The following is a 12,628-nucleotide window of genomic DNA, read 5'->3' on the forward strand; positions in this document are numbered from 1 at the left end:
GATGTGTTGAACGTCTTATATGGACGTAGGTGTAAAGGTTTGGTCATGGCCATGCTCTGGCACTGAAGAGAGATGCTTGGAGGAGTCAAAAAGCCTCCTCAGTCTCATCAAAGGGATAATTTCAGTGGTTGGGAAGTCACATCCTGGATCCGACTCATGCAAAGCAGCGAATCACTCTGACATACCAAGGGCGTTGTGTTTGCCTATTTAATCCTGCTCTCCATCTGCAACAGATTTACAGAGACATGATGCACTAGTTTGTCCTCAACAGAAAGAAAGACACCAGGCATTCAGTACATTAATAATTATTGGAGAGAGTGACTGAGTGATTTTTGAGTTGGATAGAAATCTGTTGTAATAATCTGCTACAGAATTGTTAATTGACTGAGGGGTAGTTTCCTACTCACATTTTAAACATGGCACCCTATTATAAACACTTTAAATAATAAGAAGAAGACATACATTGTTTAATTCTGTTTTTAAATACAGGACTGTCCATCCATCTCATGTTTTCTTTAGTAGTTATATCAAGGCATCCAGACCTCCAGTCTGTCATTCTTTTGTATTTTTATTCTCAATCAGGCACTATTTTTGTCAACAGCTCTGGCAACTGGAGGTCAAGTCCAAAATGGCACCAACAACACAGGAAGATACATCATTTTGCCTTCAAAATAAAAGCATCCATTTAAAAAATGAAAATGAAAAAATATGGACTTATTTGATACTTATTGATTTATATACATTTATTAAAATATATATGTATATATATGTGTATGTATGTGTATATATATATGTGTGTGTGTGTGTGTGTGTGTGTATGTATATATGTGTGTATATGTATAGTGTGTGTGTGTGTGTATATATATGTGTGTATATATGTATATGTATATGTGTATATATATATATATGTGTATATATGTATATGTGTGTGTGTGTGTGTGTGTATATATATATATATGTGTGTGTGTGTGTGTGTGTGTGTGTGTGTGTGTGTATATATGTGTGTGTGTATATATATATATATATATATATATATATATATATATACCCGAAAATGTAATATCTGTTGTCCTCACTAACAAACAAACAAAGCTTTTAAAACAGCTAAATGATCATGTGATTTAATGCAATATGATTACATTACTATAGTAGCAGACAGTGTAGCATGTGCTCTGCTGTGTTGAGTTTAATGTGGAGAACAGGGGAAGTAGTGAGCTGCTGCTGCTGCTGCTGCTGCTGCTGCTGCTGCTGCTGCTGCTGCTGTGTCCGTGGTGTTGAGACTGTCAGCTGTGCGCCCTGCCCAGTCAGTGTCAGTATCAGTGAGCTCTCATGCACTGCGGTCTCTCTCAGCTGGGATTCAACATGTGAGCCATGTGGGACGATGCTGTGAAGACGCTGAGGGGCTCACTGATGAAGGACTCCTAGACAAACTCGCTGCTGATATGAAACGCATGGATTATGGATCGGATATGGATGAGCTGCAAAATCCTACTTTGTCTGAGTGTTTGCGTGAATTCGTCGTTGCTTGGCGGAGACGAGGCTTCTTGTGATGGAGCGTTTGATATTTATTTTGTCTTAGACAGGTCAGTGAATGCAGATTGTTGCGTGTGTTTGCTTGAAGGGAAACTAAGGACCTAACAGGGACAGATGAGTGTGTCAGTTTAACATTTGTTACCTTAGTGCAGAGACAGTGTGGAGTCAGTCCTCTCCATGTATGGCTGTGTTTAGTTCCCCATGTTCCTCTGCTGCCTCACTGAAGCTTTGACTTGGCTCATTTTAATCTTTCCTGCTCTCCCCATCAGTGTTTGGGGTGCATACTCTGGGAAAGTTCACTTTTATAGCCCCCACCCTCACTGTTCCTCTCAGTGTATTATGTTAAGTATGAACATGATGTCTAACAGCATCAGATTAAATGATCTGTCCTTTGAGTATAACATGTTTACTGTGTATACATTTAGATATATCTAATGTTTTTAGTTTGAACGCACCTGAACTGTAAAATGTGAAATTTCCCTATAAAATGTGAATGAAGTTTGGTTTAATCGGTTGATGGACCTTAGCCCCCATGTTTGGCTGCGTGTGATTTATCGCTGTGGTGCTGCCTGTTTCTGCAGATCAGGCAGTGTGTCGGGACACTGGGATGAGATCTATGGGTTTGTGGAGCAGCTCACTCACAGGTTTGTCAGGTAAGTGGAGTGGCTGCTGTGTGCTTTTTAGATGTTGTGATGGTTATCCCTCTCTTTCCTCTCCTCCTTCTCTTCTCCTACCATCTCCTCCTCAGATTTTGGGGGTATTTAAAGTCTAAGTCTGTAAGGCACTTCAGAACAAAGTGAAAAAGTGCTTTACAGACAACTGGGCGTGTTAAATTCAAAGTAGAGTCATACAGCAAAAATCAAACCAATGAAAAAAATCTGTTTTACAAGCGTGGAGTGGTTGAAGGTCTTTAAATTAAACTACAAACAGTAGTAGCGAGTAGAAAAGTAGGCCATGACTATTTAAGGCAGCAGACATCATACAAGGCCACCAACTGCTCCAAAACCCCTTTGCAACAGTGCAGAGTGTGTGTGTGTGTGTGATATCTTTAGGTTTAATAGTGGGTTGCTAAAAATGAGAGCAAAACATCCAGCCAGATGTTGAAGGTGGCGCTGACCACAGCAGACAGGCCTGGCCCCCTTCCCAGCCTGATGGGAAGTAACACTGTGATGGGGTTAGGGGTTCGGGTCGAGCAGTGAGCAAGGCACTAAGGATATCAACTGATTCAGATTCATGGATAGTAATAGTTACAATATATGTCTATATGTGTGTATGTTCATATCATATGTTATGTTGCGTCATATCATGTTATTAGAATAGATTGAACTCAAGTGTCATTGAAACAAACTGTAGTAAGTGCCAGCACAACAGAGTACAGAGAAGCATCTCATCAGATAGTGTACAAAGTAGTTAGAGATATAGAGAGATGTACTAGCAAGCCAAAAGGTTATGTGATCATGTTATGTCATGTCTAATCAAATGCAAAATGTCATAACTCAAACCTACTTACTGTGGTACATTGGATATGATTCACTTTTCTTCTGTGTGTGTGTGTGTGATTCAGTCCCAGGATGAGGGTTTCCTACATTGTCTTCTCAGCCAGAGCAGTTGTAATACTGCCACTAACTGGAGACAGGTACCATAAGTTTTATATCATCCCTCTCTCAGAACACAGCACCGATAACCAGATCCCACTGAGATCTCATCGGTCTTAATTTCCTCCGTGTTTTGTGGTCCGGCTGCGCAGGTCTGAGATAGACGAGGGTTTGAAGAAGCTGAGCCAAATCAAACCTGCTGGTGAAACGTTCATGCATGAAGGCATGATGGCGGTAGGTATGCTCATGATTCCTTACACAGACAGTCATGTTACTGTTCTCAACTAAAACTGTCTTTGAAAGGCAAAACTTAACACAGCCAACAAAGAGCAACCACAAACTGCTGTGGGTTATGGGTATTTTGGTCCACGCTGTCACAGTGTCTAGTCTTTGTGTATTATATTATGTATTTTTTGTATGTTCAGTTTAGACTCAGGAGTTTCTTCCACTGAATGTGTGTCAACCTCCACTCTTCAGGTGTCGGAGCAGATGAAGGCACAAAGTTCACCGTCATCCACCATCATCATCGCTCTGACTGATGGCAAGCTGGAGGTCTACCCGTATGAACTCACTGTGCGAGAGGTATCAAACTCAAACACACACACACACACACACACACACACAGTGAAGATCATCCTAATAGTAGCAGTGCTAAAACTGTAAACAGAGATACGACGATAAGGAGTTCAGAAGATGTGAGAAAATTATGATAAACAGCATAATTACATACCCAGATTAATGTAATGTAGAGTGAGTCTGGTTAAAGACCCAGACTCACTCTACATTACCCCTTACATGAGAAACTTCTGCAAGCACACCAGTGCTTCTGCTGTGTTAGGACTCTTTCCAAACAGCCATTGTTTGTCTGGTTGGTGGGTTTGTTGTCTTTGTGTTTTATTTTATTTTTTTGTCACTGCTGCACAACCAAACTGCCCTTTGGGGACAGATGAAGTCATCGATTGATCCTCTGCAGTCTGAAGTCAAGGTTGTTTGAGCAGACTCTCTGACATGTGCATATTTCCCAACTGAATCACAGCAGTCTAATAGCAGTTTTAAGGGTCTTCACATTGATTTCTGTATCATGTTGCATGAATCGAATCAGTAGTTTGGACCTATCACTCTTTATAGTTTGCTTTGGAAAGTGGCAAGCTTGAATATTGAATTCCAGGATTTAACAGGATAAACCACTCTGATGTTTGAACAGTTCCTTCTTCTCTGATAACATTAACACGTACCGTCTGCCAGTAGAAGCAGACCTTGACTCAGGACTTTGTGTTGTGCTTCTCAGGCTGACAAAGCCAGAGGGTTTGGAGCCAGAGTGTACTGTGTCGGGGTCATGGACTTTGACCACAAACAGGTAGGTTCTTTGTACGCGCTCTCTCTCTCTCTCTCTCTTCTAACTTGTTGGCGTGGGACAAAGAACACTTCTCTCTCTTACTGATACTGATGGTTGTTTAAACACGCAGGTTTTATTTGTCTTTCTGTGTATGTGTGTCACCGTGTGTTAGGTTGTGGTCAGAAAACCTTCAATAGGCTGCTGTCTTTGGCCCAGATTTATTATCACACCATGGCCTCGCTGCTTAATATGTTTGAGTTCAGCCGGAAACTCACAAGGACAGAACAGCAAGTAGCTGGCAGGAGTTTGTAGTTTATGGTTTCTGCTGCTTTTGGTTTATGTAAAAACATGGAATACATTTTGTAAACCGTTTCATGGAAGACTTTGATTTCTTTCTGTGCAGGTATCAGGTTATTGAAAGGCGGCATTGTGTTAGAAATGAAAACAGGGAAACAGGGAAGTTGGTGAGGATGAAACCTAATGTGTCTTCACAGTTGTTTTTATGCTGAATAAGAACGACTCCAAATGTCTTCTGGCTCTGTTGACAGTGAGAAACACAAAGGAAAACCCAAAATGATTCATAGCCATTGGTCTACATTGTGTTTGCAGCAATGCTGTTATATGTGGTCTCCTCAACAGGTCACAAGTTCTCCTTCATAAGAAATTACATTGTGAAACAACAACACTGCATTTGTTGAGAATATAATACTATAATATGAAAAAAGTGGTATCCATTGTTGCACAATCCTATAATGATAATTCCTGCATTAGTATAAGTGTTGTTTGGTTTGCTGTTGCAGCAGCCTTAATCACATTATAGTGACATTATTGAGCTGCATAATAAGCATTAATAAGCATATTTTAATGACCACAAATTATATAATTCATGGGAACATTTTCAGTAGCTATCGGGTGCAGGCGATCTTCTGTCCGGTTACTGACCGTGTGTACTTTGCGGTTTGAGGAGGAAATAATTACATCAGTCTGTAATTAGATAATGCCAGGCGAGCTTCCTGTTCTACTATCATTAAAGCAGGAGATGAAAGCTACAGCCAGCTGTCCAGAGCTTTCATCTCCCAGTAACTGACTTTTCCTCCCTAAACACTGCTGAAGCACTGAACTGAAACGAGCGAGGGAGACCTCCCAGAGAAGCTCTTCACATATGAGAACTTGAAATAAAACAGATTTAAAGGAGGCTAAACTGCAGAACTTTTCATTTCTGTCACAGCTTGCTGACATAGCAGACGGCACAGAGCAGGTTTTCCCAGTGCTGTCGGGGTTTCATGCCCTCAAAGACATCGTCAACTCGGTGAGGTCACATCACATATAACCATGCATTAAAACACTCACAGTGTGTGGCATTCATGGTACTGTTCTCTGTATCTCCACACAGATCCTGAAGCAGTCCTGCACAGATGTGTTCACTATAGAGCCATCGAGTGTTTGTGTGAATGGTAAGTTGTGTTCTAAGTGGGGAAGAGTTTGTTGCATCAGTAATGTTTGATTATAATAATGCAGCAAAAAGGTGTAGATCGATGGATGACTTTGGTGATCCCACTACTTCTTTTTAGCATCACATTGACTTTTTGGATTCAGTTGAAATAAAATTTAGTCAACACATTCACGTGCACCTGAGGATGAACTGTAATAACTCTAGTGATGATCCTTTAACTGTCCATACGGCGGCACCATCTGGTGGAAATGCAAAGTTGTCCAATGATTTGGCTCATTAGCAAATATCTTCAAAACTGATTCCCATCAGCGCTCAGCTTTGCATTGTGTTGTCAATTAGCAAATGTTTGCATGCTAAACTAAGATAGTTTGAGATGGTTTAGATGGTATTATTATTATAATATAACATTATGCCCGCTGAATATTAACATGTTAACACTGACATTAGCATTTATCTTAAAGACTCTTATTCTTGTAAACTTTAATTTGCTCAATCACCATATTTTCTCTTAAATGATGTTCTGTGTCTGATGTTTCCCAGAGTCTTTTAATGTGGTGCTGAGGGGCAGCGGCTTCAGTGGATCCAAGAGGACGGACAACATAGTCTGCACCTTCACTGCCAATCAAAAGACATTCGGTCAGTAAATGACACACACTCAACCCTAATGCTGAGGAAGCCCCTCTGTGGATTGATGGAGAAGTGGTACAAGTTTGCCTATCAATGATGCTGAAACATGTGCTCACATGGTACTGCAATGCACTTTGGGATAACATCAAGTACAAAGATACAACATGCAGATCTCTGTGCTGCAGTGGAAATTCAGAGTCATGACGTCCAGAAACAAACAGCGGCTGCTTTTTATTGACTTCAGCCAGAGAACAGAGGAGACATTATTAGACTGAGCAGAGGGAGGGAGGAGATGTTCTCTGTCTCATTAGTCTATTAACAGATCGACGGGGGATGGGAGGAGTGTCACTGAGAGGACATGAAGGGATTTTATCTTCCTTTTCCTTGTTTTTGGCTGTTCTGCTGGAATTTCTTTCATTCGTTGTTTTGCTGTTTCTATCGTCATGTGTAGAATATTTCTTATGAGGGAAAAACACATTTTACAAAAAAGAATATGAATATATTAGATATTACAATTGAAATAGTTAGTGGTAAATTGCCCCCACCCTAATCCACAGCATTGCATTGAAATTATCAAACACATTTAAAACATATTTCAGTTGTTTGTTAGATCTACCAATTTGTTATGCACACACAGGAAATGAAACATAACAGCATGGCACACAGCATTTTCTCTTTTCTCATTTGCAGTGTTTAAAATGCAAAATAAAGCTAAGATTATTCCAACTGAATCATTTGCAGCTTTTGAATATTTAAGTTTTTTTGTAATGTTTTTGCAATCCAGTAACAAGTCAGAAGTTTGACTGTCTCTGTTTCTTCTCAGACCAGAAGCCAACAGTAGTCAGAGACGGCCATCTGCTGTGTCCGGCTCCTGTGCTGCACGAGGTCGGACAGTAAGTCAAGACACATGCACATCCACAGAAAACTGAGGTCTCTTCTTCCAAAGGAAAGATATTCACTCTGTAATTAAAACACCAGTACAGTTACATTATTGTGTTGTGACATAATGGCGTTCTAGTCGTGGTTATTTAACAGTGTGTAGTTGCAGTTACCCACAAGATAAACAGTAGCCACAAGAATTTCTTAATCTACAGCCAAGAAACCACACTGGTGTTTGAACACCGAAAATAGTGACTCAGGCTCTCATTATGCACGGTCACGTGGATTCTTTTGTCCCCTTTGTCCTTGTTTTTCTCGGTCTAGGTTCTTTGTTTTGCAGTAAAACCCTTGTGATAACCAAAGACTGTGAGGTTGTTGAAAACACTTGTAGTTATCGGAGTCATGAGCTCCTCTGGGTCCCTGCTCAGTTCTGGAAGTTAATCAACAAGACATAATTCTATAGCATCACTATCTTTTGTATGACAGTGCCGGATCGACCAAGGAAAATACAAAGAAAGCGCATCATTAGCACAACACTGAGGTGTGACAGCGTTTCACAGAGCCGGTGGATAATAAATGGCCTCTTCATTCTCTTCATTCTAATCATAACACTAGGTCTGTGCAAATACAGCAGGTGGAAGTTAGAACTTAGAAATCTGTTGTGTGTGTAACGCAGAGCGAAAACAGAACAATGTTTACAGTAGAGCCATCTGTGAACAGCTCCAAGTGTTGGATGAACTGAAGCCAGTCTGACCAGAATATCTCTGTGGCATTTAGAGAGCAAGCCAAAGCTGATTTAACTTCACAAGCTTCAAACAAACGCTCTCTCTCTCTCTCCCCCTCTATCTGTCCCCCAGTCACTTCTCACTTTCCAGCATGTCTCACCCACTCTGTAACACTCCCATCGCTCACTGACACACTCATGCACAGTGTGTATTATTTCTCAGGGACAAAGCTGGAACAATCTCAGCTGAGTCCAACCTCCAAAGTTGGAGCCAAACAATATTTAACTGCAAACTATAACGGCAAACAAGGAAATCTGTCCAGAAAATGATAAGAACATGAATGGCAAGTACTTCCCTTCTTAGTGAGTCCATGTTCTTGGCACTATTGATGTTGGAACATCAACAGGGGAACTGACAAGGTTACCAAGAAATGCAGCTGCATGTGTGAGGCTGAATAGCCCTTAAATTGCAAAATAGTAAACAAATTTAAGACAACTGCAAGTTTTTTGTTGGAACTGTTGCCTTTAATGGACAGTACAGTGAGGAGGCAGACAGGAAACAGGGAGGGGAGTTGGGGGGTACAACATGCAGCAAAGTTCTCAAAGTTCTGTCTAATAATTGCAGATCACTTGAAGTGTTGGTCAGCCTAAACAATGGACAATCCTTCATCTCCAGTCCCATCACCATCCGTGCCACAACATGTGTGAGTATGAATCCTACAGGACAGAAGAGTCGGTACACATTCTTGGTGCCAGTGTGATGCTGTAGAAAGACTCTCCAGGTACACGGCGTGTGGCTGATCAGTGTGTTTACTGCAGTCAGATGGGACCTGGGTGCTCTGGTTGCTGTTGGCTCTGTTGCTGTTGCTGGCTCTGGTTCTCTTCTGGTGGTTCTGGCCTCTCTGCTGCACCGTGGTGAGTTTACAGCCTTTGTATGAGCGTGCATATCTCCTTCCCATAGCATCTGTATTGTTAAGTGACTGTTGGATATTATTTTTCCATATTGTTTCTTACAGGTGATCAGAGACCCACCCCCCTCTCGCCCACCTCCTCCGCCTCCTGTCGTTGTGAGTCGACCACAGACAGTTGAAAACATATCTAATCTATAAAAAAACAAGTAAAGAGTGAGACCAACGGGTTTCAGCTCGTTTGCCTTCATCAGAGTCTGGATTTTAAGAAGAGAATCATTTTTTGAGGCAAATTTGTTTTGTAGAACTTGTGGGACACAAAGTTCTCTGTTTGTAATCTACTTATATATAAGAGAAGTCATGCTCTTCTGCTATGTTCATCTGTATTATCAGAGTCTTGTACGTCCATGTGGGCTGGGCACTTGTATGTACTTGTATAGGCTGCAGCACCTGTCAGCTTTTAGTGTACTCTCTTTTTTAATCATTATTGTCATCTAAGACTTTCAGTAGAAAGAAGGAAATTATTTATTTATGTCAATATGTAGAAAAAGGTTACAGTTTAATGAGAGAAGCTGATAGTTTATGAATAGTCTTTATAGAGGCAGCATCTACTGACTGTTAGTGGTACTGCATCACGGAGCATCAGCCTTCAGCCATGTTTGTCACAGCATTAAATATTCCTATTAAGCAGCAGCAGTACTGAATGAGCTGGTCTAAAATGTAGACTATCCTTTCAGTTTTGGATGGGAACACTATAAAATGTTGTTTTATCAGTCATGATTGCTGTTTTCCAGGAGCCAGAAGAAGATGCTTTGCCCAAACACAGGTGGCCGACAGTGGATGCTTCATACTATGGAGGCAGAGGAGCTGGAGGAATCAAACGCATGGAGGCAAATAAGAATACAGAAACAATAATCATATAAAATATCCAAGATGTTTTTCACTTTTCACTGCGATGGCTCTCATGTCTGGCATTTGTACCCATGATCTCTAGGTGCGTTGGGGGCAGAAGGGCTGCACAGAGGAGGGGTCACGGCTAGAGAAAACCAAAGACGCTGTGGTCACTATGTCGGAGGAAGTGGAGGTGCCCATCATACCCCGACCCCCACCTCGACCTCCTCCAGTCTACAACCCCCTATCACGGTCCAAGTGGTACGCTCCCATCACGGTGAGACAACAGCCCTGTTCATGCACTGAGCAGATTAGCACATTGGTAGATATTTACTGCTTTAAAACTGAGATATCTATATGATTCTGACACACACACACACACACACACACACACACACTATTGTGATGTGCATGTTGTGCACCATTATTCATCTATATTTTTATCTTGTTTTTGATTGAATTAACCTGATTTGACTTGACCCTCAGGGGCGTTTTGATGCGTTGCGGGCATTACTGAGGAGGCAGTATGACAGAGTGGCAATCATGAGGCCGACACCTCAGGACAAGGTGAGGAGCATCTTCCTCTACAAACTATGAAGCCCTAAAACACTGCTGCTTGGATGGATGTTGGCTGGTGAAGGTGTGAGGTTTAAACATTCACAGGCTCCTTCATTAGTCGAAGAGGCCATATTGTAACTGATCTGTTTTCACTGATAAATACTGATGATAACGATTTTGGCAGGTAATGGATGGTGACAGCTTGCATTTATGCTAAATCATATAAAGCAGCACTTCTGTTTGCTTGCTGTGCTTTACATGATTCTGTTGAAGAGCTACATATTTTATTACAAGTGTCTACATCTGACTGTCACGTGTGTCTCTTGTCGTCTTCAGGGCCGCTGCATCAACTTCACCAGAGTTCAGAGTCACTGATGTTCAAACATGACAATGACCACTTTTCAACACTTACTCCAGTTTTTGACCAAAGATGACTGACATGTCCTCAGAAATCAGGATTCAATGTGTATTGTAAATAAATGTGTTTACTTATATTCTGGTGCATTATTGTCCATTACCTACTTTATATGTTTTTGTGCATTAGTTAAAACCAAACTTTGTGTTATTCAGTTATTGTGTTTATTTGAAAGAAAAAAAATATAATTCTCTTTTCACAAAGACCTTCAGTACAAGTACCCTGACCGGTAACACAAATGATACACAAAGATTGAAAAAAAAAAAGCTTACATGAGAAGAACACTTGTAAAATGACACATAAAATGAGCTTTTTTATAAACAGAAAAATAGCATCACGTTCACACATTGGCAGATTTTGAAGGATCACGTCACGCTCACGCCATCAAGAGAAGGATGAGGTTCTTGTATTCGAGCTGCACATACACACGGCTGTTTGTTGTTCATTCAGACCCAAAACACTTCTTTGTAATACAAGAACTGGTGTTGTGTTACCAAAGTAGCTTACCAACACAGAGCCAGCCAACCAGCAACAAGCTCACGCTGACACTTCAGAGAAAGAACATAAAGAAAAAACACATTTTTTAAACTTCTGATACAAAATAGAACATAATACTGTATAGAAAGACGCCTTAAAACTGGAGTCACCAAATCCTATAATACAATACACAAGAACCCACTGAAGTGCATTTGATTTAACTTGCATGATGTTGCTGACATTTGCACAATTTTGCATCACTAATACGCAGTCAAAGTGCACACATCACAAAATGTTTAGAACCAAACAGCATGATTGATGAAAACAGTGTCTGTAAAATGGATTTGGAAATATGCAGCTGATGTACTGACTTGTATTATACATTTAAATTAGTGAAGCTGCCGGAAATTGGTGCTGTGTGCAAACTGAGAGCAAATGTTTAGGATGTGGTGCAGCTGCTGCACCAGATGTTAGAATCATGCTCTCAACAAGACAACAATGCAGACCATTCCACTTCTCAGAGCAGTTGTTAGCCCAGTATTTATAATACAAATCGATAATCAACTCCTCCTTTCAGAGTGCATCCTCTCTCTGAGGTTCCTGACTGAACTCAGCCAGGACACCCGCAGAGAAGCAGTGCTAATGTTGCAGTGTAATCGATCCACATCTGCCTCACTCGGAGATAAAACCGGCCCTTCGTGCTTCCGTAGCACGAGTTCTTCCACAATATGAGGCAGTTTTCATCCTGACAGATATAAACAAAATCCTTAAGTGTTCTGCAGCATCTGAAATCCTCTAAGTGCCCTGGACAGAGCTGTTGATCCAGATCGGAGCTCTTCTTCGGAGTCATGAGGTTCAAAAATGATTTCAGTCCATGAACACTTGCAAGACGGAGGGTTATAGCAATGACTGCGGCGGTGAGGTCCTTTGGCACTGGATGAATGTCATTTTGGGTTATTGCAGTATCGGATTTCTATATTTCAAAGCCCTCATATAATGATATATCCTTTTGTTGGTCAGTGAGAATATAGGCCCAGCTGCGATAGTTGTCCAAGACCTTAAATTTGGCCATTGGGAATGTAAAAATGTCTCCATAAGCTAATATGAAGGAACCTGTGGCTTTATAACACCTCGTTCATTTAAAGCCAGGAGAGCAGAAAGGATTGTCTTTCTCTTAGGATCGATTCTCTCGATGCAGGAGGGAAGATCTGTAAAACAAAGCATAAATACTC

At 41.0% G+C, this 12,628-nt stretch overlaps 2 protein-coding genes across 3 annotated transcripts in view; one reads left to right on the forward strand and one right to left on the reverse strand.

Annotated features, from left to right (window-relative positions):
• Positions 1-1,376: 1,376 nt before the first annotated feature.
• Positions 1,377-10,986, forward strand: LOC139218849 (anthrax toxin receptor 2-like). Its single transcript, XM_070850568.1, has 17 exons — positions 1,377-1,583; positions 2,115-2,186; positions 3,098-3,169; positions 3,281-3,362; positions 3,606-3,710; positions 4,417-4,485; positions 5,693-5,773; positions 5,858-5,918; positions 6,458-6,553; positions 7,368-7,437; positions 8,773-8,851; positions 8,967-9,062; positions 9,164-9,214; positions 9,850-9,945; positions 10,050-10,223; positions 10,433-10,513; positions 10,841-10,986. The coding sequence occupies exons 1-17, from the start codon at positions 1,459-1,461 to the stop codon at positions 10,877-10,879; spliced, it is 1,449 nt and encodes a 482-aa protein (XP_070706669.1). The 5' UTR covers positions 1,377-1,458; the 3' UTR covers positions 10,880-10,986.
• An 89-nt stretch (positions 10,987-11,075) lies between these two features.
• LOC139218973 (ras-GEF domain-containing family member 1B-B-like) overlaps positions 11,076-12,628 on the reverse strand; it is a 29,655-nt gene continuing 28,102 nt past the window's right edge. For both annotated transcript variants that reach the window (XM_070850730.1, XM_070850731.1), the window contains exon 14: positions 11,076-12,604. In XM_070850730.1, coding sequence (XP_070706831.1) covers positions 12,571-12,604 — 34 coding nt within the window. In that variant the 3' untranslated portion in view covers positions 11,076-12,570. The remainder of the gene's footprint in view (positions 12,605-12,628) is intronic.

This window comes from Pempheris klunzingeri, chromosome 19, assembly GCF_042242105.1.
Source record: "Pempheris klunzingeri isolate RE-2024b chromosome 19, fPemKlu1.hap1, whole genome shotgun sequence".
In the NCBI taxonomy this organism is placed as follows: domain Eukaryota; kingdom Metazoa; phylum Chordata; class Actinopteri; order Acropomatiformes; family Pempheridae; genus Pempheris; species Pempheris klunzingeri.

Coding starts and splice junctions, on each gene's coding strand:
- LOC139218849 (XM_070850568.1), top strand. CDS start 1,459: ATGGATCGGATATGGATGAGCTGCAAAATCCTACTTTGTCTGAGTGTT. Junction 9,063..9,163: donor GGCCTCTCTGCTGCACCGTG/GTGAGTTTACAG, acceptor TGTTTCTTACAG/GTGATCAGAGACCCACCCCC. Junction 10,514..10,840: donor GGCCGACACCTCAGGACAAG/GTGAGGAGCATC, acceptor TGTCGTCTTCAG/GGCCGCTGCATCAACTTCAC.